The 24,332-nt window shown below is 37.0% G+C and overlaps 1 protein-coding gene across 1 annotated transcript in view; it reads right to left on the bottom strand.

Annotated features, from left to right (window-relative positions):
- Positions 1-1,377: 1,377 nt before the first annotated feature.
- Positions 1,378-24,332, bottom strand: part of TRIP11 (thyroid hormone receptor interactor 11) — a 62,180-nt gene continuing 39,225 nt past the window's right edge. The window contains exons 16-21 of the mRNA XM_081097397.1: positions 20,964-21,063; positions 9,302-9,383; positions 7,753-7,867; positions 7,239-7,355; positions 4,827-4,971; positions 1,378-1,975 (exon numbers count right to left, since the gene is read on the bottom strand). Coding sequence (XP_080953523.1) covers positions 1,755-1,975; positions 4,827-4,971; positions 7,239-7,355; positions 7,753-7,867; positions 9,302-9,383; positions 20,964-21,063 — 780 coding nt within the window. The 3' untranslated portion in view covers positions 1,378-1,754. The remainder of the gene's footprint in view (positions 1,976-4,826; positions 4,972-7,238; positions 7,356-7,752; positions 7,868-9,301; positions 9,384-20,963; positions 21,064-24,332) is intronic.

Raw genomic sequence — 24,332 nt, 5'->3', positions numbered from 1 at the left:
TTTATTTCAGATGCTCCACACTGAAATGAAACTTCAATGGCAAGCAGCAAATAATTTAGGCTGGTCAGTGAAAGTATCTTTGAAAGGATCCCAAGGGTAATAATTTTATAAGAGAAATAATGGGCAAAACAGACAGGAGGCAGTTTGGCAGTTCTAATATAGAACTGGATGACCACTTCCTTTAAGCACACTAAATAAAGAATGGCAATATAAATAAGTTAGCTAAGGAGACAGGACGTTGTGAAGCAGCAATGTCTCAGTTACTGAATTCCTCAGAAAAACCAGTTTCACCCATCAACACATAAAGACTTCCAATCTTCTAAATACAGTAGAAAGTATACAGTTAATCACAGCAAAATTTACAAATGATCAAATTTAGCCCTGGCTGGAGCCAGAACTATTTACATATTTGGATCAATATCATTTCCACCTTTCCTTGTTATATAGATGTTTCTATTTTAAAGGCATAGTGAAATTTACAAAATTTGCAAGAAATGTCTTTAAATATACAACTTCAACAACTTATACAAACATGAACATCCTGATTAAGTTCCAAGCCAGGATTTTTTTATGATAGGTTTATAAAAAATTAAAGAAATACTCCCTTATTCTTAAGTTCCAAACACCTGATGCTGGTGTTGCTGAAGTAATTCCACTGCCCTCGGTGACCGTGAGGATGCGAATGGACAATTCCTGGACTAACATGCCTGTCACATGGACATCTCAGACAGAGGAAGGAGGGGCCGTGTTTAGTGATATTGCTCATTATAGTTCCGTAAATGCAGCTGTACGATTTAACGCTTACATGAAAGTTGTATGTATAGGTGTGAAAAAAACAAGTAGTTTTAAGACGATAACTTTAAAAAGATACCTTAGCTCTTAAAACCAAATCATATGCCCATAGTATGCACTTGACAACAAAAAGAGAAAGGCTGATACACGTAATAATTTGGATAGATTTCCAAGGGCATTACACTCAGTGAAAAAGTCAATCTCAAAAAGGTTACATCCTATGGGATTCCATTTATATAGCACGCTACAGAAATCGGAGAATAGTGAGTGGTTGCCAGAAGTTCGGGGAGGGGCTAAAGAAGGAGGTGGCTATGACTGTAAAAAGGGTAGCACGAGGGGTTCTTGATGTATCTGTTCTGTAGTGGTGGTCACATGGATTTACACATGTGATAAAGTTGCATAGAACAAAATACACACACATTCCACCTCAAGACACCTATGTCCTCCCAGGGGCAACCTTTTCTTGTCCTGTCTACATAAAATCCTCTATAAAGAAGATTAATATACACTTCAGGTCAATTTTCTGCACTATGCAGATAAGCCACAGTTATTATTTCTTCTTCCTTTTCTTTTTCTTTCTTTTTTGGGTAAATCTCATGATTATCTTTAAAAGACAACCACATGTCTCAACTAGCCTAAATTAACTTGAAAATCAGAGAAAGAAATCAAAACCTGATATATAGCTACTTTTATTTTACTTACTTCCATAAATTAAGATTAAAAAATCAAATGTTTCTAGCCTGAATTAGGTTAAATCAGAGAAACAAAAAAATATATAGCAAACACTTCCTCCTGTGACACCTGCAATTTCTAAAAACAATACGAATATTTTTATTAAATTCAGAGAAAGTACAACTGCAAACAAATACATGACTTTTCCCAAAAGGCCACTTCGTGATAAAGTACATACATTTAGTGTTTCTCTAAAGTGCTGTGCATGTCGTCTCTGGCTTGAGAGTCATCTATTGATTCAAAAGGTCCTTCAGCACAACCCCGGCACTGTTGTCAGGCGACACTGGCAAAGGCGTAAACGTGGGCAGCACGTCTGAAATGGGTTTCAAAAGGAGGTGCCCAGGCCCCCCAGGCCCAAGGCCAGCCGGGTTCATGAGAGGCACAGCCGCAGAGCGGGGAGCCAAGAACGGACTCACATCTGTTCTTCTCCCAGACCTGGGTTCTGTCGTATCTAAATGACAAAATGTGAATTACTTAGTCTCCTATATGTTATTTAATCCGCACTATACAAGTGTTTTAGGTTCCAAGATTTGGCCCCTAAATAAATTTAATTCATATGCTGCTGGGTTCTGGATCCGATACGTAGGGTCTATGAAATATACTAGTAGAAGGACAGAGAAAGAAATGGGAGAAAGGAAACGGGACAGAAGGATACTTGAATGTGTAACTAATACTTCATTAAACACAATAATGCTGTCGTTTTACATTTAAATACAAGTTACATAACTGATAAAGTTAATTTACTATTGAAGGGGAACAAAGTTTTGCCTCTTAGGACATTGATTTTTAAGGGGAAATTAAGGCTCAGAAAGGAACTTTGAGCCTCCCCTTCCCTGCCTAGGAGATTCGGAGGGAGAGAGGGACTGCGGCAGGGACACTCCGGAAGCTGGCCTCCGCGGCCTGCCTGGACTGCGTGTGGTAACAGGAGGACTTGGGGCCGGGCCTGTTAGCTAGATGCCCACCACGTCCCAATGTATCTGGTCGCTGAGCAAGGATTTCCCTGCACAGGCGCTCTGCTCTTCCTCAACTACCTGCCCATTCTCACTTCTGAAATCTCAGAACCCTTCTGGTCCCCGCTTTCTCCACTGTCCAAAATTTCATATATATCCAATGCTGCCTGTCTTTGGAATTCTCATGTGTATGTGAGCCCCTTTCCCATGCACATATATTAAAAATTTGATTTTCTCCTGTTATTTTGTCTGTTAATTTGATTTATTAGTTCAGATAGAAGAACTTAGAAGGTGGGAGGAAAGTATTTTTTTAGCTCCCACACTACAACAAATCCAGGATCAAAGACTAAACTTTAATCCTGCAAATCCTAGGGCAATCAGAACATCAGGGGCTTTTGGGTCTAAATAGTACAAATCGAACTGACGCAGGACTTGTAACTGAATGGAGGAGAGCAGGAAAGAGGGAGAAGGGGGAAGAGCCTGAGGGGAGAAGGGGTAAAAGAGAGGGACACCCTGTCATAATGAATTTTGGAATCCTCTTTATGATGTTACAACCTAGTGTAACAAGAAAAAGTATTTTTAGTACAGTCTACATCTGTTAAAATTAAGACTTTTCACTAAATTTAGCAGCCAAAACTTTTATCTAAACAACAAATAAATTTTACCACTTCCTTTTTCTATAAAAGTTGAGGAAAACATAACTTTGTTTAAATGACTAAGCAAGTTTTTAAATTTTCAAAATATAAATTATTCAATATCTTATTCAAAATTTAGCATCTGACATGTGATATGATTATAACATACTAGAGCAGTGGTTCTCAACCTTCTGGCCCTTTAAATACAGTTCCTCATGTTGTGACCCCAACCATAAAATTATTTTCGTTGCTACTTCATAACTGTAATGTTGCTACTGTTATGAATCGTAATGTAAATATCTGATATGCAGGATGGTCTTAGGCGACCCCTGTGAAAGGGTTGTTCGACTGCCAAAGGGGTCGCGACCCACAGGTTGAGAACTGCTGTACTAGAGGCTCAGTGCACGAAATTCGTGCACAAGGGGGTTTGGGGGGGTAGGGAGCAGGGTGTCCCTCAGCCCGGCCTACACTCTCTCACAATCCGGGACCCTCGGGGGATGTCTGACTGCCTGATCGCCCCTAACCCCTCTGCCTGACTGCCTGATCGCCCTTAACTGCTCGCCTGCCTGCCTGATTGCCCCTGCCTCTGCCTCGGCCCTCACCGCCACAGCTTTGTCCGGAAGGACATCCAGAATGACGTCTGGAAGGTCATTTGGCTGTCCAGTCTAATTAGCATATTACCCTTTTATTAGTATAGATATGTACCTTTACAGTTCCACTAGCAAGCATGTTAGTTTATATTAAAATATAAAGATTTCAGGGGGAAAAAGGGACCTTACAGTAAATAATCTTTTTGTAGTTTAAAGGTTATATTTAAATTTCAACTCAAGAAATTATACTGCATGCTAATATAGGGGATATGGATATAAATAAAACCCTTATAAACTAGTGGAATAAAAAATTATGTACACAGCCCTGGCCACTTTGGCTAGGTGGTTAGAGTGTCAGCCAATGAACCAAAGAATTGTGGGTTCAATTCATGGTCAAGGGCACATATCTCAGTTGTGGGCTCTATCTCCGGGGCCCCGCAGGAGGCAACCAATTGATGTCTCTCTCTCCACCCTGCCCCCTTCTTTCCTTCCATTCTCTCTGAAAATCAATGGGAAAAATATCCTCGGGCAAGGATTAAAAAAAAAATACACACATACACACACACACACACACACACATACACACACACCTACTGTGGTATAACCAAACTACTTGCTTCTAGGCACATCTTTCAACATATAAGAATGCTTCCTATCATTCTTGGATATTTAAGCCAGTTTATTAAACTACTCTTATAAATATTATTAATATACCAAGGTTGGGGTATTGAGCATAACAGATTTTCTCAGGGGGAAAAAAAATCTTTCTCTAACTATAAACTACACTTCTCTGATTAGAAATAAGTACCATGAGTGAGAAAGGAAAACAGGTGCCCAAAGGCTTACCATTTAATCACCTCTTCCAAGAAGAGTAATTCAAAGTGGCTTACAGAGAGAGAAAACAATGACACCAATATACAAAGAAAAAAATATTACATATTTTTAACCAATTAAATATCAGGTTACCACAGAATGCATGAAACCAAAATATAATGTCTTATTGGAATTTTAGAAGTCACTGCACATTTTCAAAAACATTAAAAATTTAGTTAATATCACTGTAAAACATAATCAAACTTAAACATTTCATTTCTTAAATTGTTGAATAAATAAATATCTAGTTTTACCTTTAAAACTTTCCGGTACATTTATATCTAGTTTTCTCCTTCTTGGTGAGTCTAGTGGTTTCATATCATGAACAGAAAGCTTTGGTGGTGGAACAGATGGATGAGATTCTGTTTCTAGAAATTTAACAAAAAGTTCTGAAAAAGACTAAGAAAAAAATATTTCTGTCATATTAGGCAGATATTAAAATTATATTCACTACAGAAAATATACCAGGTATTCTACTGAAATATTAAAAGCTAATCATGCCATCTGAATCATCTATCTATATATATAAAAGCCTAAGCGACCAGCTGACCAGCCGGCCAGCCGGTAACTATGATGTGCAATGACCACCAGGGGGCAGATACTCAATGCAGGAGCTGCTGAGCAACAGCAACTTTGCAGAGTGCTCTCTTGCACTCCAGGACCCCTCGGGGGGATGTCGGATTGCCGGTTTTGGCCCGATCCCCGCAGGCCAGGCTGCGGGGCCCCACCTGCCAGAGGGACCCCGCTCACTCCACAGACGCCCTTCGAGCCCCAGCATCACCCCAAGTGCAGCTGGCCAGGGAGGGACTGCAGGAGGTTGGCTACGGGGCGTGTCTGGCCTGTCTCACACAGTCACGCCCTGCCGGCCACTTTCTAATTAACTTCCTATCAATGTGCACAAATCCGTGCACTGGACCTCTAGTTTCTTTATAAGCTTTATGAATAATTAAAATGCTAGCACTTTAACCCCCTGGCAATGGGCAAGGAGACACCTGATTGGTGGTGTTGCTCTTATATCAATCAGGGGCAAGGCAGATGTACAGTCCTTAGTTCATTCTAGCTTGATGCCTGTATTGGTGGCCAGACTTGTTTCATGCCTGAGACACATAAAATTATAATTCCTAGGTCTTGGAGGGGAAGAGATCAGAAAAACTGGTCTGATAATAAGTAGATTATTAATATTAACTGAGGCTTAGGAGGGGATGTAGTTTTAAAATGTTTGTGGAGACGTGATTACTCTAGTAACTTCCAGATAACAGTAAGTAGGTAGTTCTAGCACAACTCCATTAAGAGTGAACATGTCACCTAACAGTTTTTGTGGCAGTTGTGCAAATGGATATATGTCATTCTGCACATAAAACTGGATGCTATGAGAATAAGTGGATCACTATTGACTTAGTGAAAGTTGGGTGAGGGTCTAGTATGGTAATATTGTAATTGTTTCAGAGGGCAGTTACTGTGAATCATATGTTCTCAGGAGCCAGAAAGTGTTCTAATCCTGAGTCTCTGCCATTTAACTGTCAGTGTAGTCTTAGATGCATTTAACCTGCCTGTTTCTGACCTGAGAAGTGAGTTTTAGTGAGGGTGCATCTAAGTTGTTGGGAAAATAAAACATGAGAAGCACTTAAAATGGGGCCTGGCATTTGTAGCCAATAACATGTATGAGCAATTATCTTTTCCTGGGTTCAGGAAAAAAAAAGTGCTAGCACTTCAGTGACAGAGGTATCAAGTAAAAACTTCAACATAATAATTTTTAATGACAACACTTCACAAACCTATGGTTAGAATTAGCCACTTAGATTTCTTAAATCATTTTAATAACTGTTTACATACACATGAAAATTTGTATTGACAGAAAACAAATATTAAACTCATTCTTCTAAAGTAACACACAATCAATGAATATAGCAAAAGTTCACCAGTAACTCATTAGATTAAAATAATGTAGTGCAGACCTTTCCTTTAAACTTTAGGCCCTCCCATTTTAAACAGGGTTTTATCTTTATCAAGTTGTGAGTAGATCACCTATCCTCAGTTTCCTCTTCATTAAAAAAATAAAATAGAGAAATAAACTCCACATTCTAACTCACAGTGCTACTCAATTCAATCAGCCTACTACATAACAGGAGCTATTTTTCCTGTTTATTAACTATCTGCCTTCTTCAACCAGAGGGAGGTCATTGAGGGGGGCACTGTATCTGGTTTGCTGCTGCATCCCCAATGCTTAACATTCTCAATGCTTAGAGCAGCTGGGTACACAGCAGGTGCTCAATAAGTACTTACTGGCTCCATGACCAGGTAGATACATACATGCATAAAAGAAAGCTTCCATCTTAAGAATCTCATAATATAGTAGTAAGACAAATGATTGTGTGCCTATAGCATTATGATCAAATACAAATAAAGGAATAATACTTTTAAAAATAAAAGTACTATATAAGCAATAAAAAATAAAACCTATATGCAATAAACTTATTAAACCTGGCTTATTATCCTTAAGCTAGTTACATCTCTGGATCTGTTTCTACAACTTCAAAATAAAAGGACTGTTTCGTTGCTACTTCATAACTATAATTCTGCTAAAAGAGAAATCTGATTCTTGCCAATGAATGTGATGTGCTATCATCTGACTACTCATATTCACCAAAAATAAAATCAGCTCTTACACTATTAAACACAGATTGCTGATTTGGTCTCAGAGGTGTGTTGGGGACACTTTTCGATCCTCCTCCAAGCCACCCAGTCATCCATCTGGTAACTCCACCCTGATCTTCATTCAACAACTGAAAAATTATTTTAAAACAGAAAAGTGTTATCAGTACAAGAAAAGAAAAAATAAGAACCATATTTCAAGTCCAATTCTTAGCAAATGTTTCTTAGTGAGAGAAGCTACAAATACAATGAAATGTCCTCCCAAACACTATCTTGGATAAAAGTTGAGGACTATCAAAATTTCAGCATTCTGATAAGAGGGGTGGTGTATAAGTTACAAAATATTTAAACTGGTATACAAATTGCACAAGTCCACTCCTTCACTATAGTATGAAATTATTCCATTTCCAAATTATTGAAAAAATTGTATTCAGGAAAAGTTATATAATATACAGTAAAAGAAAATTTTATCTGATGCCACTACTTTAGTTATAAATGTATTCAGAATGGCTTTTATTATTCAGTTACCTGCTCCATATCCTCCCTTTTGATACCCAGAATGCTTCCCATTAATCGTAACACTTCATGACGCTGGTTCTTTGGTGTATGGAAATGTCCAATGAAGAGGTTTCTCATTAGGATTCTATGGAAATGAAGGCAGAAACAGCTCAAGCTTACTCACAGTGGTTCTCAACCTTCCTAATGCCGCGACCCTTTAATACAGTTCCTCATGTTGTGGTGACCCCCAACCATAAAATTATTTTCGTTGCTACTTCATAACTGTAATTCTGCTACTGTTATAAATCGTAATGTAAATATCTGATATGCTATATGTGTTTTCCGGTGGTCGCGACCCACAGGTTGAGAACCGCTGCACAAGCTCTCCCAATATTTAGTGTACCGAAATAATAAATACGTGCTAAAAATACAAATATTTAATTAGACTTAAACAATACTTAATTATAAAAAACACTAAGCATATTTTAAAGTAGCATTTAAAAATTTTTGATGTGTCTAATTAAGAATATTTCAAACAACCCAAAACATATACCCAGAAAACATCACTTATTATGAAACCACTTTCTTCAACCAAACAATCAACTGAGATGGTGACCATTAGTAACGCTCAGTGCCTATCTGCATTGATGTCAACCTTAAGGAGACACTTCAGATTTTTCCCACCCCCACCTTAAATGGTGATGACAGTTCATGTGCTTCATGGCTATGCTTATATTTCCCCATGCACACTTATTAAAAATTTGCTAATAATATGGAAATCTTTAAAATTTTAATGATTTACTACATATATACTTAAATTTCAGATCTAATACATTTGAGAAAAATATGTTCATTTATGAACAGTACAAAGAGCAAAAAAGCCCTGACTGGTGTGGCTCAGGGTGTCGTCCCATGCACTAAAAGATTGTACGAGACAATTCTTGGTCAGGGCATATGCTCAGGTTTTGGGCTCGATCCCCAGGAGAGGGTGTTCAGGAGGCAGCCATCAATGTTTCTCTTTCTCTCTTCCTCTCCCTTCCTCTCTTTAAAATCCAATTAAAAAAACTTAAAAAAAAAAAAAGAATGGTAAGAATAAACTTTTTATTTTCTAGTTATGGTACTATTGTAACTTTTCCATATAGTTTTAAGAAAAAGGATTTGAGCTGGAAAAATTCAGTTAAAAGACAAGAGAAGTCCAGTAAGCATGGCTCAATGGTTGAGCATCGACCTATGAACCAGGAAGTCATGGTTTGATTCCTGGTCAGAGCACATGTCCGAGTTACACTCTCAATCCCCAGTGAGGAGCATGCAGGAGGCAGCTGATTGATGTTTCTCATTGATATTTCTATCTCTCTCTCTCCTTCTCTCTCAAATCAATAAAAACATATTCTAAGAAAAATAAATAACAGCCAAAAGAAGAGAAGCTATTCTACTATCTCATTAAAACTACCTATATCTCATTATTGTATAAGAAAAAGATTTTTTAAAAAACCTAATTACATATAAACATCAAGGTGTAGAAATTTTACCATAAAATTAGTCTTCATAAAATACATAAAAGTAAAAAGGCAGAGCATACTTGTCTACTTTTCCTTCTGTGCTGTTGACTAAGTTCATCAATTTCTTTTGTACATCATCCAGCATTTCTTGTCGGAGCTCATCTGTTTTAAAACATGTGAATAAAGATAGTCATTAACTGATTAAAACAATCTGGGTGAATATGTTACGAGATTTAAGACATCTTTGCTGTGAATTCTGAATATATGTACTTATTCTAATTAGAAATATTCATTTACTTCCATTTCATCTCTTCTTTGGTTTAGTGGACTACGTTTGCTGACACAGAATCTACCTGTAAACTAGGGTATGCATTTATTCACACGGTTTACCCCCAATAAAGTAATCAATTCTTTAGCAGAAAATATAAAAATCAAAGAAAAAGATTTTCCTTCGCTTCTGAAGCTTAATAGCAAAGAAGAGATTTTCCCCACTGCTTCCTCGCAGGAAACGTTTCCAGAGCCCTCATTAATGGGAAGAAATGGAAAGGACAATTTTAGATTTTCCTTTTTCCATTTTCCTGGCTAGACTCTGCTTTTCGTGAGCTAAGAAAAGTATCTAACACAACTAAGACCACAGCTCGGGATGCAGCTGATAGGGCAAATTGTGGAGTTAAAAAATTGCAAAATACAATTCATATCATTGATTCTAACATACTAATCAAGATACTATAATTTAGGACTGACTCAGAAGGATGTTTGGACTCTTTTATTTTCAAATTCTTGTTTTAAAAGAAAGCAGAATCTGTAAAATGTTGGTGGAATAGTTCGAATTTGAGCAGTATTAAAAGCAAAGTCTAGAATTTCAACAGGAAACAATACTCTGTTCATAAATCCAAGCATGTTAGAGGGCCAAGAATTCCTAGACTAAGGAACTCTCAGCCAAACCCATGGAGTTTACACCTATTACCTCAGAAATGAAGAGTCTGAGCTGAAGGAGCTGCTTATTAACCTCAAGGTGCATTACACATTTCATCCTGAAAGAAATGAAGACTGCTTTGCCACAGAGCTCCATTTTTCAAATTAAGAAACACATCCACACACGACACTCTGACCTCTTTCCACAAACCTACTCTTTGAGTCATGCTGCATTTTCCGAGTAGTAGCTTATCAGAGATATGACTTGCAAATATTTTCTCCCACTCTGTGGGCTGTCATGTCATTTCACTTTCTTGATGGTATCACTTGAAGTACAAAAGTTTTTAGTTTTGTTGAACTCCCAATTAATTTTTTTTGTTGTTGCTTGTGCTTTCACAGTGAAGAAACTGTTGCCTGACTCAAGATCACAAAGATTTAGTACAATGTTTTGTTCTAAGACTTTTACAGTTTTAACTCTAAAATGTAGGTCTATGACCCATTTTGAGTTATTTTTATGCATGGTGTAAGGTAGGGGTCCAACTTTGTTTTTGTGTATGTGGAAATCGTTGTCCTAGTACCAGGTGTTGAAAACTATTCTTTTGGCACTCCTGTTGAAAACCTATTGACTATAAAAGTATGGCTTTTAAAATAGTTAAATCTAATTTAACTGAAATAGAGTCCCAGTCAGGGCACATATGTCCAGGCTTCAGGCTCAATCTTCAGCGTGGAATGTGCAGGAATCAGCCAATCAATGATTCTCTCTCATCATTGATGTTTGTATCTCTCTCTTCCTCTCCCTTCCTCTCTGAAAGCAATAAAAAATATATATATTTTAAAAGTATGGTTTATTCTGGACTTCCAATGCCCACTGCAAGACTTCTGTAAATGATTTTTGTCTGCCTGAAAAGCTCTTTTCCATTGGCACTACCAATTAACCCCCTTGCCACCCTTCACATCTTAGTTCCCAGGTCACTTCCTCAAAGAAGTTTCCTCTGAACTTACAGATTGAGCCAAGTCCATTTGCTTTCTGTTTTCATCTGTCGGGACAATGACTAAACTTCAGACTTACATATAGTACTAAATATATATAGAAAATATCCAGTTTAACTGTTTGCAATGCCTAATAGGTTTTCTAAATTGCAAAATGTAATTCATATAATAGGCTAACTTTACCAAAACAGAGATGGTTGTCATAACTATATTATAAAAGTGAGGTTTGTGCTCGGAAAATTTACTACAGTTTTCTTTCTTTCCAGTAAGAAATTTAATCTTGGAGAGAGGGGGGGAAAAGGAGAGAGAGAGAGAGAGAGAGAGAGAGAGAGAGAGAGAGAGAGAGAGAGAACGAACACACACAAGACTATTTTTAAAGTTGGAGCCAGCAAAAGACATTTTGGATTCTTAATGTGCACATATATACTATGAACACATGGTGTTCTTTGGGCTTTTCTAGTACTACATCCTGAATATAAATAGAACTCTCAACTATTCAGAGGAAGAACAGAAGTAACTTAACCATTGTGAATTAACCATTCCACTCACAAGCTAAAACCAGAGCCAGAGTCAAGATGGGCGCAGTCTTTGCTTTCTCTCCTCCCCAAGGTAAAGAGAGGTAGCAGAGAAAAGATCAAACTTATCCTGACCCTACCCTTCCTTCCTCTCTAGGATTCCCTTCTCCTATCTACTTTCTTCTAAAATTAATAATTTTTATATTGATTACATGTCAAAATGATATTCCTGACATATCGGGTTACATACAATATAGTACTAAAATTAATTACCTTTTTAATGTGGTTACTAAGAAATTTTAAATTATACATGTGGCTTGCATTATTTTTTGACAGCACTGCTTTGGAGCATAACCAGGATATAACCACTATACATACTGTCTCTTATTTAAAAATAAAAGATAAAACTGAATGATAGACATACTCAGAGTAAAATTCACAAAGCAAAGAGCGGATTCTGATAAAAATGACTTTACTAAGGTAAATTAGAAAAATATAAGTTTGTTCTATGAAAACCTGATCAAGAAATTTGTTTTGGAGTTTGTCAAAAAATTTTAATGAAAATTCATTAATGTTGTTATAAAATTGATAAAAAATCTGTGTTCTGAAAGGTAGGGTCAAAGTGTCCTTAAAGCCAAAATATCAGGGTAAACATTTCTTACACTCACTAACAGAATCCAAGCTAGTCCTGAGCTAATGTGATGGAGAACTGATAGCTGCATCTCCTCGAAGGCATCACAGGGCTGTTTCAAATCCAAGCAGGAGTTTAAATGTGTTCTGATATTTGAGTCCAGATAAAAACTTCAGAATTTGGGGGAAGAGGCTGGAAGGCTGGTATGAACTAGGAAAGGTTTAGAAAAGCACAGACTTCAAAGGTCCCTACAGACTGTCTTTCTCTCCAGGCACCCTGATCTCCTCCCATCAGAGACTCTGAATATTTCTCCACAAAAACTGAACACTAACTCAAACCACAATTTGAAATCAGAACTGTATTTATATGGGCAGGCAAAAACATGGTTATTCAGAAATGGGTTTTTAGCCAAATACAATATCCCTGTGAAATACATGCCAAAAAAATACTTTGGAAGTTAAAGACAGAGGGAGGGAGGGAGGGAGGGGGGGAGGGAGGGAGGGAGGGAGGGAGGGAGGGAGGGAGGGAGAGAGAGAGAGAGAGAGAGAGAGAGAGAGAGAGAGAGAGAGAGAGAGAGAGAGAAGGCAGTAGGTACACTTTCAGGTTGAGCAATAGTCTAGTTTTAGTCTGAGATTTAGTCTAGTTTAGGGGAGAGTTACTCTGAAAAGATGACACCCTAAAACCTGCCACATCAGAGCCTCTTCTCGGTAATGCCTAGAAATGGCACCATGACCTTCACCACTTGATTTAAAATCAAAACTGAACACAAAATGCAATTGACTACAACAGATTAGCACATCATAACTTTACATTTTATTTATGATTAGTAACACTGTCTTCAGAGAACATCATAAAATTAAGTCACAAAGTTATTTGGCTACTCATGACTAAGCTCTCTTGGACTAGACTCAAGTCAGTGTTTTAACAGTCACCTGACTAAGAAGAGAATGGTGGTTGGAGCAGGACTTGAGCGTCAGAAGACCTGCATATGAATTATGGTCCTGTCACAAGACTTGGGTATGAATCATGGTTCTGTCACCAGGGTCAGAGTTTGTTGCCTATTTTATAAAAAGAACATGTTTATCTCCGAGGATTTTTAGAGAGTCTGAGTGATTAAATGTGACTTTTCTAAACAGAAAAGTGCTATATATAAAGCATTAGTACTTATTCATCTGATTTCTTAAAATATCATCTCTCCATCTAGCCCTAACCAATATCAATAATATATATCACTTTGGTTAACATTAACATTGATATTTTCCCTCCATTTTGCCTTGTCATCTTTATAAACCAAGGCAAAGGAATCAAAAGAAGAAAAATGTTAAAAAGATGATTCTACTTATAGATATTTCAGTAAATAAACTGGGTCTTGTGTCTTACTTGCACTGGCTACCTAAAAAATAAATTTAAATCTAATACATTAAAGCTGATATAAGGAAATTTAGCCTCTTCATTTAATTAAATATAATCAAAGCAAAAGCTAGAAATTAGATACTTTTTCATTACCCCTTAAAATTCTGTCTGATATGGTTGAAAGAATTGAGTTAAAAGGCAAAGCAAATCTGTCTTCAAATATAAATACATTATAAAATGCCCTTTATTTTTTTTTCTTTTTAATCCTCACTGGAGGACACGCTTTAGAGAGAGATTGGGGTGGGGTGGGGTGTATAAGTAGAATTTCAACTTATACAAGATCATTTTCATTATAGCACCAAATCAGATTTTTAAAAGCTTGGCCGGAGTGGCTCAATTGGTTGAAGCGTCAATCCCACGCACTGAAAGATGGACGGTTCGATTCCTTGTCAGGGCACATACTTGGGTTGTGGGTTCAATCCTCAGTAGGGGAGTACACAGAGGACAACCGATTGATGTTTCTCTCCTCCCACCCCACCCCACCCCAATCTCTCTCTAAAGCGTGTCCTCCAGTGAGGATTAAAAAGAAAAAAAATAAAGGGCATTTTATAATTTATTTATATTTGAAAACAGATTTGCTTTGTCTTTTAACTCAATTCTTTCAACCATATCAGACAGAATTTTAAGGGGTAGAGTACATGCTGAATATTTTCTTTTTCCATAATTATAATTATTACTAGATCAGAATCAGTAATTTAACTGAAATAGCAAAATCGAGGTCTTCTGGATTATTTGTACAGTTAAATTAGAGTTACTATGTGCATTTGAAAGATATTTTATATAAATTTTTAATGTGAACAAATCAAATTTATTCTCTCTATAATCCTTCAGTATGAAATCTGATATTTTGTACTGTACTTTCCATATCAAAACATTCTTTAATGTGAGTCAAATTATATTTAATTTGTAAAGCTTCACATAGCCCAGCTATGTCCCCCAAAAAGGAAGGCAATTTTGTCAAAGAAAAGTAAAGTCATTATAATAATTTTGCCACTTACTGAATATCACTATCACTATAGAAAATATACCAATGACAAAAGGCTTTCTAAGCTGCAGACTGGACCTCACCTCATTCCTGAAAGCTCCCTGTTGCAAATCAGTACAGAGTAACTCTGACTCCAAAAGGTTATGTTCAGCCCACACAGGGTTTTTAGAAAAAACTGAAATAGGTGTCACAATAAAAAAATGAAATATTTCACATTAAAGTCTACATTCCCAGTGTCTCTTGAAGGAGCTGAAGACCTACCAACACTGGGCCCACATTCCTGCAAGGCAACAGCTGAGTGGAGCTGAGCATTTCCTGCCCCCTCTAAGAAACTCTCCAATTCACCACAGTCGCAGTCCTATCTGCTCTTTCCTATCAGAATTTGGGCCTCAGTTTACAATTTGTGTTTGTGATCCAAACTTAAGATTATTTCTTCACATTGCAACCCACTTCCACCTCTGTCCACTAGCGCACACACACACACACACACTCACTCCTTTAGTCATTACCAGTTCACCAGATCTTCAGCCAGTTTCCAGATGATGTCACATAGCTTCACATGAATTCCTCCCTCTGTCTAGCATGTTCTTCCCCCGCCCTAGCCTGTTTGGCTCAGTGAATAGAGCGTTGGCTTGAGGACTGAAGGGTCATGGATTCAATTCCGGTCAAGGGCATATACCTGGGTTGTGGGCTCAATCCCAAGTGGGGGGGGGGGGGAGGGTGCAGGAGGCAGCTGATCAATGATTCTCTCTCATCATAGAAACATCAATGATCACTGATGTTTCTATCTCTCTCTCCCTCTCCCTTCCTCTCTGAAATCAATAAAAATATATTTAAAAAAAAGAATGTTCTTCCCCAACTCCCTGTTGGCTTAGCTATACCTATTCATCATTCAAGTGAGGTCAAGTACGCCCTTCACTAGTCTTTCCTAGCCTTTCATTCCACTATTACCAAGCAGAATGGAGTGCTCCTTCCTTTGTAAACAATTTGTTGCCTGTATGTGATTACATGTAGCCTTCCCCTTCTTGCCTGACAGTAAACTTTGTGAAGGTAGGACCCTTGTCCCTTATCTTTGTATCTCTAGTGCCTATTTTAGTGCTTGGTACACAACAGAAAACAATGAATTTTTTATTAATAAATGAGTGATTTTTCTCTGGGAGGGGAGACTATCTGGGAAGAACAGAACACTGAACAAAAGAAATAAGTGATTTATGTTCTGAATTATTCATCCATATGAGGGAAAATACACAAAACATTAATTCAAAACACTCATCTCTACATAATTAACTTTTTCCTTTATAAGAATTAATAAAACACATGCAAAAATATAACCATTAAATTGAAAAGGGCTTAATTATTTATCTAACCGATATAAAACTTTTTTCTCAACTAAAATTTTGGCATTGTGTAGTATATACCCAGATGTTTATATCGTCACAAATAACTTTTTAACCATTTATGGCAATTCAGAAAACTGCATCTGGTATTTCTTATATGTTTCCTCTAAAATCACCACTTCTGCCAAAAACATCTATAAAGAAATCCCTCAAAAGGTTTGGGTAACAAAGCGTCTGGGAATGTATTTGGCCTATGTTCAACAGGACATTATATGTTTTCTTATATAAATCATGTCTTGGAAAACGGAATGTCTTTATTTAAAATAAAAACTCTACCATCCAGCACCCAAAACGTAGTTCCATAAAAAATATTGTAAACTTCTCTTATATTTGTAGTTTTAACTCATGTTTTTATACTTCATACTAAAGCAGGTTTACTGGGTCTCATTTTTACATTCTTCTAGATTTTCTTTAAAAAAACACTTTAAGAAAATTTTCCATTCTCAACTCACAGAAGACTTTTTTAAAAAGCAGTGACCAAACATTCCCTAAAAAACACACACACACACAACAAAAACCAGTTCTGGATCCCTTTAAAATATGGGTATAGATCAGTAGATAGGCTAAAAGATTTTACCAATGTAGAATCTAAACTTGCACTGTTTATGAAAACTTACTTTTCTTTGTGTACCACTAAACTCACCATCCTTTTGAATAATTAGTTATTAAAACAAAAACTATTTTGTTCTTTCCATTTCAATTTTATTCCATCATCTTCATTTAAGCAGGAATTTATTTTAAGAATGATGGTAAAGAACAAGATGTGAAAGAAGGAAAAGAAAAATGTCCAAGCTGGCCATAAACATAGCAAGATAACACATCTTTCAATGGTTCCACTGTAGTCTAGGTTTCCATAGGTGAGTGTTTTCCCATGAATACCAATTCCATGGAAATTATGAACTCTGATCAACTCAGAATAATTAATGAATGACACTGACTTACCTGTTTCATTAAAAAAAAAAAAAACAATAAAAAATAAGATGACATGTGAAATAAGTCTTTGGAACTATAGACGGTCCTTGGGTTACATTGGACTCGACGTACGTCGTTTAGTGGTTGCATCGCCATCTCCATTTATAAAAAAAAGTTCCATCATTTCAACGTATATACATATGTGCTTTATGTTTTTATTATTTATTTACCACAAGTAAAGGTCAGGAATTTTCTTTCTTTTAAATTTTTTTTTTACTGTTTCACCTCATTACTGCTGTGTGTGTGCTCCATATGAGGGATGTAGGTGCTCATGTAGATGGGTTCCGACATACAGCGAAAATCGCGTTACGTCACTATAGGATCGGACCTCTGATGTAACCCAAGGACCAACTGTATATTGAAAAAGAATACTTTCAGCCCTGGCCAGTTTGGCTCAGTGGATAGAGCGCTGACCCCAGGTTCAATTTCATTCAAAAGCATGTACCTTGGTTGCAGGCTTGATCCCTGCCCCAGTTAGGGGTGTGTGTGGGAGGCAACCAATTGATGTGTCTCTCTCACATCAATGTTTCTCTCTCTCTGTTTTTGTCCTCCCTTCCATACTCTCTAAAATCAATAAAAAAATATCCTTGGGTGAGGATTAACAAAAAAAAAAAAAAGAAGAAGAAGAAGAAGAAGAAAGAAGGAAGGAAGGGAGGGAGGGAGGGAGGGAGGGAGGGAGGAAGGGAGGGAGGGAAAAAAAGGAAAGGGAAGGGAAGGGAAGGGAAGGGAAGGGAAGGGAAGGGAAGGGAAGGAAAGGAAAGGAAAGGAAAAAGAATACTTTCAGGTAAAATGTTGAAAGAATAGTTTCTAAAAGGAAGGAAAGCACTAAATCTTCTACGAGCCAACATTATCTATTAAAGTACAGCAGCGCCTCTATCATCTTAGGGTTTTCTTTCACTGTTACTTTCCCTTAGGGGTAGGGGACAAGAGAGAAGTTCTCACACTGTCAAGGTGAAAGCCCAGGGTTTGGGGCTCTGCTCAAGTTCCTTCCCAGTTCCTGCCCCTTAATGGGATTGTTGAGGAACTAAACATGCACTGTGTTAGGAGCACTGTTGGGCACCACTGTCTGAAATTATGAGCCTATGGTGTATCTATGCTCTGTGTCACTTCCAGGAAAAAAGGAATCCTATCTAGTCTCTCACACAGCATCAAAAATGAAGCCAAGTAGTTGGTTGTCATTAAGTATTTAACGCCTCATAAGGCATCTTCATACTTTCCACCCAGAGCCTGAACTCACAAGCAGTTACACGTACCTGGCACTAACAATTATGTATTCTAAGAATGATAGAAATCATCACCAATTACTGTTTTAATCCTGGTATTGTATACAATAGCTCCCTTTTCATGTCTGACCAGACTGAATCATCTCATTTCTGGTAGCAATGACATAATCAGCATTTTGAATAAAAAATCACTTTTTAAAATGAGTTTCCTAATATTGTTTAAATGTTGAAACTGCATATCAACTAATCATCAGTCCACATATGCTTAGAAATAAAACAATACTTTGCTTCTACGATTCAAGTCTCTATGTACTTTCTTGCAACAAAAGCCAATCTGTCCTTTTCAAAATTGTTTCTCCTGGCAAATATTTTTGCTGTCTGGCCAAGTTTTGTGTTAAAAATAAAGTACAGTATTACAACATCAATCAGCATTTAAAGTACTTAATGATCTATGAAAGAAAATATACAATGATTCTTTTGAAACAACCAAGCCAATCAAAGTTTTATTTATATCATCAAATCAAGAGTGTAGCTTTGAGAAAATAAAATCACATTTGGGTTTAGAGCTATAACAGCAATATCAAGCACTTAGGTAAGGAAAGAAACAGAACACTAAGGAGGCTGTAAACGGCAAGAATAGCTGAGAGGCACAAGAGAGCGCCCTCTACGCCCTACTTCCTGTCTGTGCAGTGCTGGCCCTTTGCCTGCCCTCTCAAATATCAGTTGTGTAAGCATAATCAGGGCTTTTTCTACAGCTAATATTGACTCCACAAATAAGTCCAAAGCTACTTCACATTTACAATGAATATTAATTGTAATTTTTTTACATGAATAGGGACGTAGGCCATTTAAGCCTTGTCATTTATAACCAAAATCTGAAAATATTCTACTACTATTGAGAGCTTAAATGGGTGCCTGAATAAGTACTAAGTAGTGCAGGAATTCTAATATTTATCAACTCTGATAAGAATAACTCAGGTAGATGTTTAAAAGGGGATGTGGCTTCAGACATTCTAATAGCATGGCATACAACACTGAGCTGTCACAGACCAAGGAGTTGGTTCAGAATACTGCTTTTCACCTCCATTAGTCAGCCCTACCCTAAGATAGCAATTCTCTGGCTAATCCCTTGGGTGCCAGTGTGTCCCCTCTGAGTTGCTCATGTCTTCCAGATAATGCTGTGGCTGCACTAGTAGCCTTCAACCTAATTTTCCCAATAAATACTGTCTCCAGATAAGAGCAACCATTTCAACATTGAGGGTACAACAGAGAGGATACTGTCCTTCCTCAAAGGAGATGGAGATATACAGAACAAATATAAGTCAGTCTATAAAAAGCCATTTTCCTGACAGGAAGAAAGATGTAACATGAAAAGAACATGAACTCTGGCCAAAGGTAAAACATCAGAGTTCAAATTTCAGCTTCTTTAACTTATAAAATGGAACTAATACTACCTACTTTAAAGTTGCTGTGAAGAGTAAAAGAAATAAGACTTAATATACAGTAAATGTTATATAAAATATCCATGGTAGTCAATATAAAACTGTGTGCTTGCTGCCAGTTTCCAGGCCCTCTAAGACAATTACAATTCCCAGGCTAGCCAAGTCCTACAAAGTAAACGGAGGACTTTTAGTTGGCCAGTAATCTGCCTCCAAATGAAGTTATCTCGAGAGGAATTGCCTCACTTGATCCACCTTATTATTTTTGTATTCCTAAAAATCTCTTATCTCCGACTCTTGCTGGATTTAGGCCCACCTACCCTGGCTTGTCCTTTGGTATCCATGTTTCAGAGGTTCTTGTCTGCTTGCCTCCTTAGCCTTCACGTCGCTGTTTCTGTTGTCTGATAGCATCTCTGCTGTGCCATCTCCTAGTTCTGCCTGTTTCTAATTTCTATTTTATTTTAGGTGGTACATGAACTCTGGCCAAGGATAAAGCTAATTATGTGCTTTGGTGCTACTATGACTAACCCAGGCACTAAAGTTGCTGCATTTCTGATTCCTTTATCACCTTTAGACAATCTTACATTGTTACCTACTAAATGCAGCCCTAGAATAGCTTCAACTTCCTGGGGACCCTTAAATCAGAGATTAAATGAGGACCTGCCATCCTTGTCAGAGGTTAGATTCAACAAAGCACTTAAGAACCACCTGATTTTCTGAGACCCAATTCATAATCCTAAGCACAGGACTCAACTTAGTGAACTGACAAGGCTATGAGAAACCTTACAAGCATCAAAAAATACATGAGTGGCCGTTATGTAAAGCACCATCTATAATCCTAAAAAGCTATTTATGCCCATTCATTACACAAAAAGTTACTTTTACTTGATGATATTGCACTCTCTAACACATCAGATGGCTTTAAGTAGGATGAACACAGACTGATTAGAGAGAAGTCATAAACAAAAATCAGGTAAATCAAATTAATCCCCTTGATGGTCAACAGGGTCAATCAAGCCCACACAACTGGACTGCCTCAATACCAAGGAAAACTAACTGGACAGCCAGGGCCAATTTATGAGTCTGATTTCACAGGACCATATTCAAACGTAAGCAAACTGGTTAATGGGAGATGGAAATGGAAGTCACCCACCAAAGGAAGTTGGTCTCACTCAACTGTACCAATGCACAGGGGAATGTTACAATTGATTCAATACTAGTTTGTAAGAAAAAGAAAAAAAGGAAAAGGGGAAAAAACTTACTTTGTTTTTTAAGTTGTTCAATTTGTTCTTCCTTTAAATCTAATTGCTCTGTGAGTCTCGATGCTGAATCCAATGCAGCATTTGCTTCATCCAAACGTTCCTGAGGAAGAAAAGTTCATTAAAAAGCAGCAGGTAGCCCTAGCTGGTTTGGGTCAGTGGATAGAGCATCAGCCTGCAGACTGAAGGGTTGTGGGTTCAATTCTGGTCAAGGGCGTTACCTCAGTTGCCTGAGGGAAGCAACCAAACAATGTGTCTCTCTCACATCCATGTTTCTCCCTCTCTGTCTCCTCCCCTCCCTCCTACCCTCTCTAACAATCAATGGAAAAATATGCTCATGTGAGGATTAACAACAAAAAACACACACAAAAAACCCAAAACAAAAAAAAAATGCAGCAAGTAAAGCCCTGGCCAGATAGCTGAGTTGGTTAGAGCATCATCCCAATAAGCCAAGGCTGAGGGCCCAATCTCCGGTCAGGGCACATACATGCATGCATACATACATACATATTTTAAAAATAAAAAGCAGCATGTAAAAACTACTTCACAAACATAGGGCTAGAAGACTTCTTAGAGTCAGTTAACACTTTTCATTTCAGCTGGTGACCTTGGGCAAGATGAAGCAACTAAGTGTCAAAGATAGAACCCACACTTTACAACACAACACTGTGTTAAGAGGAGCTAATCAGAAAAAGACTAATACAAAAAGACAACATGGTGACAAAAGTTTAAAAAAAAAAGTGTCAGAACTGAATAAAAGCTACAAAAAGCAGATACAGAACATCAAGAAAGATAGCAACAAATGTTCTTTTTAATTTTTGTAAGCCTGATGGGTATAAAGTGATGTTTCATTATTAGTTTTTATTTCCCTAACTACTAGTGAATTTGAGAGTTTTTTCATGATTACAGGACAGCTAGATCTGCTCTTCTGTGAAAACCTCTTTACATACATGTGATCTTTTAGATTTTCTTAGAAAAAATTTAATATTTTTAAAAATATTTGCATCTTTAAAATAATGTTTCTCAATGGGAGTACTTTTAATATTCTTGGCCTTTGACCACTAAATGCCAGAGAACCATGTAGTCACTCTAATAAACCTCAGACTTCCAGTGCCACTCCCAGTTGAGCGTCCTTGCTTTAATACAGCTGAAATTTAATTTTGTATATGGTGTGAGATAGGAGTCCAATTTTATTTTGTTCCATACAGAAAGCAGTTGTATCCATATCATTTATTAGATAATCTACCCTTTCCCCATTAAATTGAAATTAGTTTAGCTTAGGGTTTAGTTTTAAATTCTCAAATATATCTTGAGCTCTGTTTCTGAATTTTCCACCTGTTCTACTACTCTAGTCAATATAATACTGATTTATGGTTCTATTTTGATATTTAGTAAGAAAGTCCCTCCTTACTATTGTTTCTTTACACAATTTTCTTAGCTATTCTAAAGTATTCACTCGTGTAAATTTCAGGTCAAGTTTTACCATCTTGAATCAGAATGTGATACCTTTTTTGGTGTGTCATCTTGGATAGGCTATAATCCCGTTTTCTATCAAATATAATCTAGATGTTGCTGTTAAGGTATCTTACAAATACAAAGTTTCTAATCAGTTTAATTTAGGGAAGGCACATTATCCTGGATAATCAGGGTGGGCCTGATTGAACCAGTTGAAAGTCATTGAAAGCAGGCCAGAGGCTTCCCCCAGAAAGAGAAGGCATTCCTTCTGTGGACAGCTGCCCATGGAGTCCCTCCCGCTGGTGATGTTCCTTCCTGAGCACCTGTAGACAATAGCTGTGGCCCATGTCTATGAGTTCTATCCAGCCTGCCTATTCTGTGACCTTCCCATTCTGACTGCCAGGCCTACTAATTTTTTACTTGCTTAGCCAGCCCCCACAATCAAAATGCCAATTCTTGTAATAAATCTCACAGGTGTGTACAGCATATATACCAATGTATATATGTGTGTGTACACATAAGTGTTCACACATTAAAAATTTAATATTAAAAATGCACAAAACTAAGTTTAGTGTAAAGAAAGTATGTTTTCAAGTAATATTTTTAAAATCTGATTTTGTTTACATTTAAGAAATTATTAAAGCTTAAAACTACATTAAGATGTTTTCAAAAATTAACATTTAGATTTTGTTACTCTTTCTACTATTGTTTGGTTTATATTTCATTAATTTTAGCTTTTATCTTTACTAATTCCCTCTTTAGTTTCTTCCAATTTATTTTATTCTTTTTCTAAATATATGTTACACTTTAAATTTGAAAAAAACCACCTAGCTTAAAAAGAAGATCTGACTTCTATTCAAACAGTGTGACAGACTGGATACTCTGGACCCAATGGAAACAACTAAAAGTGTTGGATAAAATACATTTTAAATGTATTAATGAGCTGGCCATAAAGTAAACATAAATGGTTAATGAACATTAAAAGATGCCTGACCTCGCCCTGGCCAGTGTGGCTCAGTTGTTTGGATGTCGTCCTGTGCACTAAAATGTTGGTGGTGCAATTCCTGGTCAGGGCACATGCCTGACTTCCGGGCTCAATCCCCTGGTGTGCAGGGGGCAGCCAATAAATGTTTGGCTCTCATACCAATGTTTCTTTCTCTCTCTCTCTCTCTCTCTCTCTCTCTCTCTCTCTCTCTCTCTTACTCTCTCCAAAAAAATAAATAAAATGAATACATACATGCATACATACATAAGTAAATACACACATAAATTAAAATAAAAAGGTGCTTAACCTCATTAGTAATCAAAGAAATGCAAACTAAAACCATAAGAAGATAGCCCTTCCTCCCTCCCACATTGGCAAAAAGTGAAAATATTCTTATAAGGTCAAGTGCTGACAAGGATGTAGAACAAGAACTCTTATGTACCACTGGAAGGACTAAATAAGCACAACTACTTTAAAAGATAATTTTCCATCATCTAATCAAGTTGAAATTGCTCATATATATCCCATAGCTCAGCAATTCCAATCAAGATACACACAAAATAGAAACTCTTGTATATGTATACCAGAAGATATAAACAAGGAAGTTCATAACCACATTGTTTGCATAGTAGATAATGAAAATTACTTTATCAATAAAATAAGTAAATAATTATATATTTATGCAATGAATAGAACAGTAAAAGAGTGAACCAACTGCACACAGTAACACACAGTAACATGGCTAAAAATCATGAACATAATACTAAGCAAAAAAGCAAGTCTCAGAAAAATTACTCAATCTACATATACAGTGGGGCCTTGACTTATGAGTTTAATTTGTTCCGAGACCGAGCTCGTTAAGGAGCTCTAACTCAAATTACTCTATCAACTCAATGCAAAAAATCGGCCAAGAGACAGCTAGTATCTCAAAA

This window comes from Myotis nattereri (genome assembly GCF_964212035.1).
Source record: "Myotis nattereri genome assembly, chromosome: 1".
Classification (NCBI taxonomy): Eukaryota; Metazoa; Chordata; class Mammalia; order Chiroptera; family Vespertilionidae; genus Myotis; species Myotis nattereri.
Note: the sequence above shows the minus strand (reverse complement) of the source record. Positions and strands in the feature narration are given on the sequence as shown.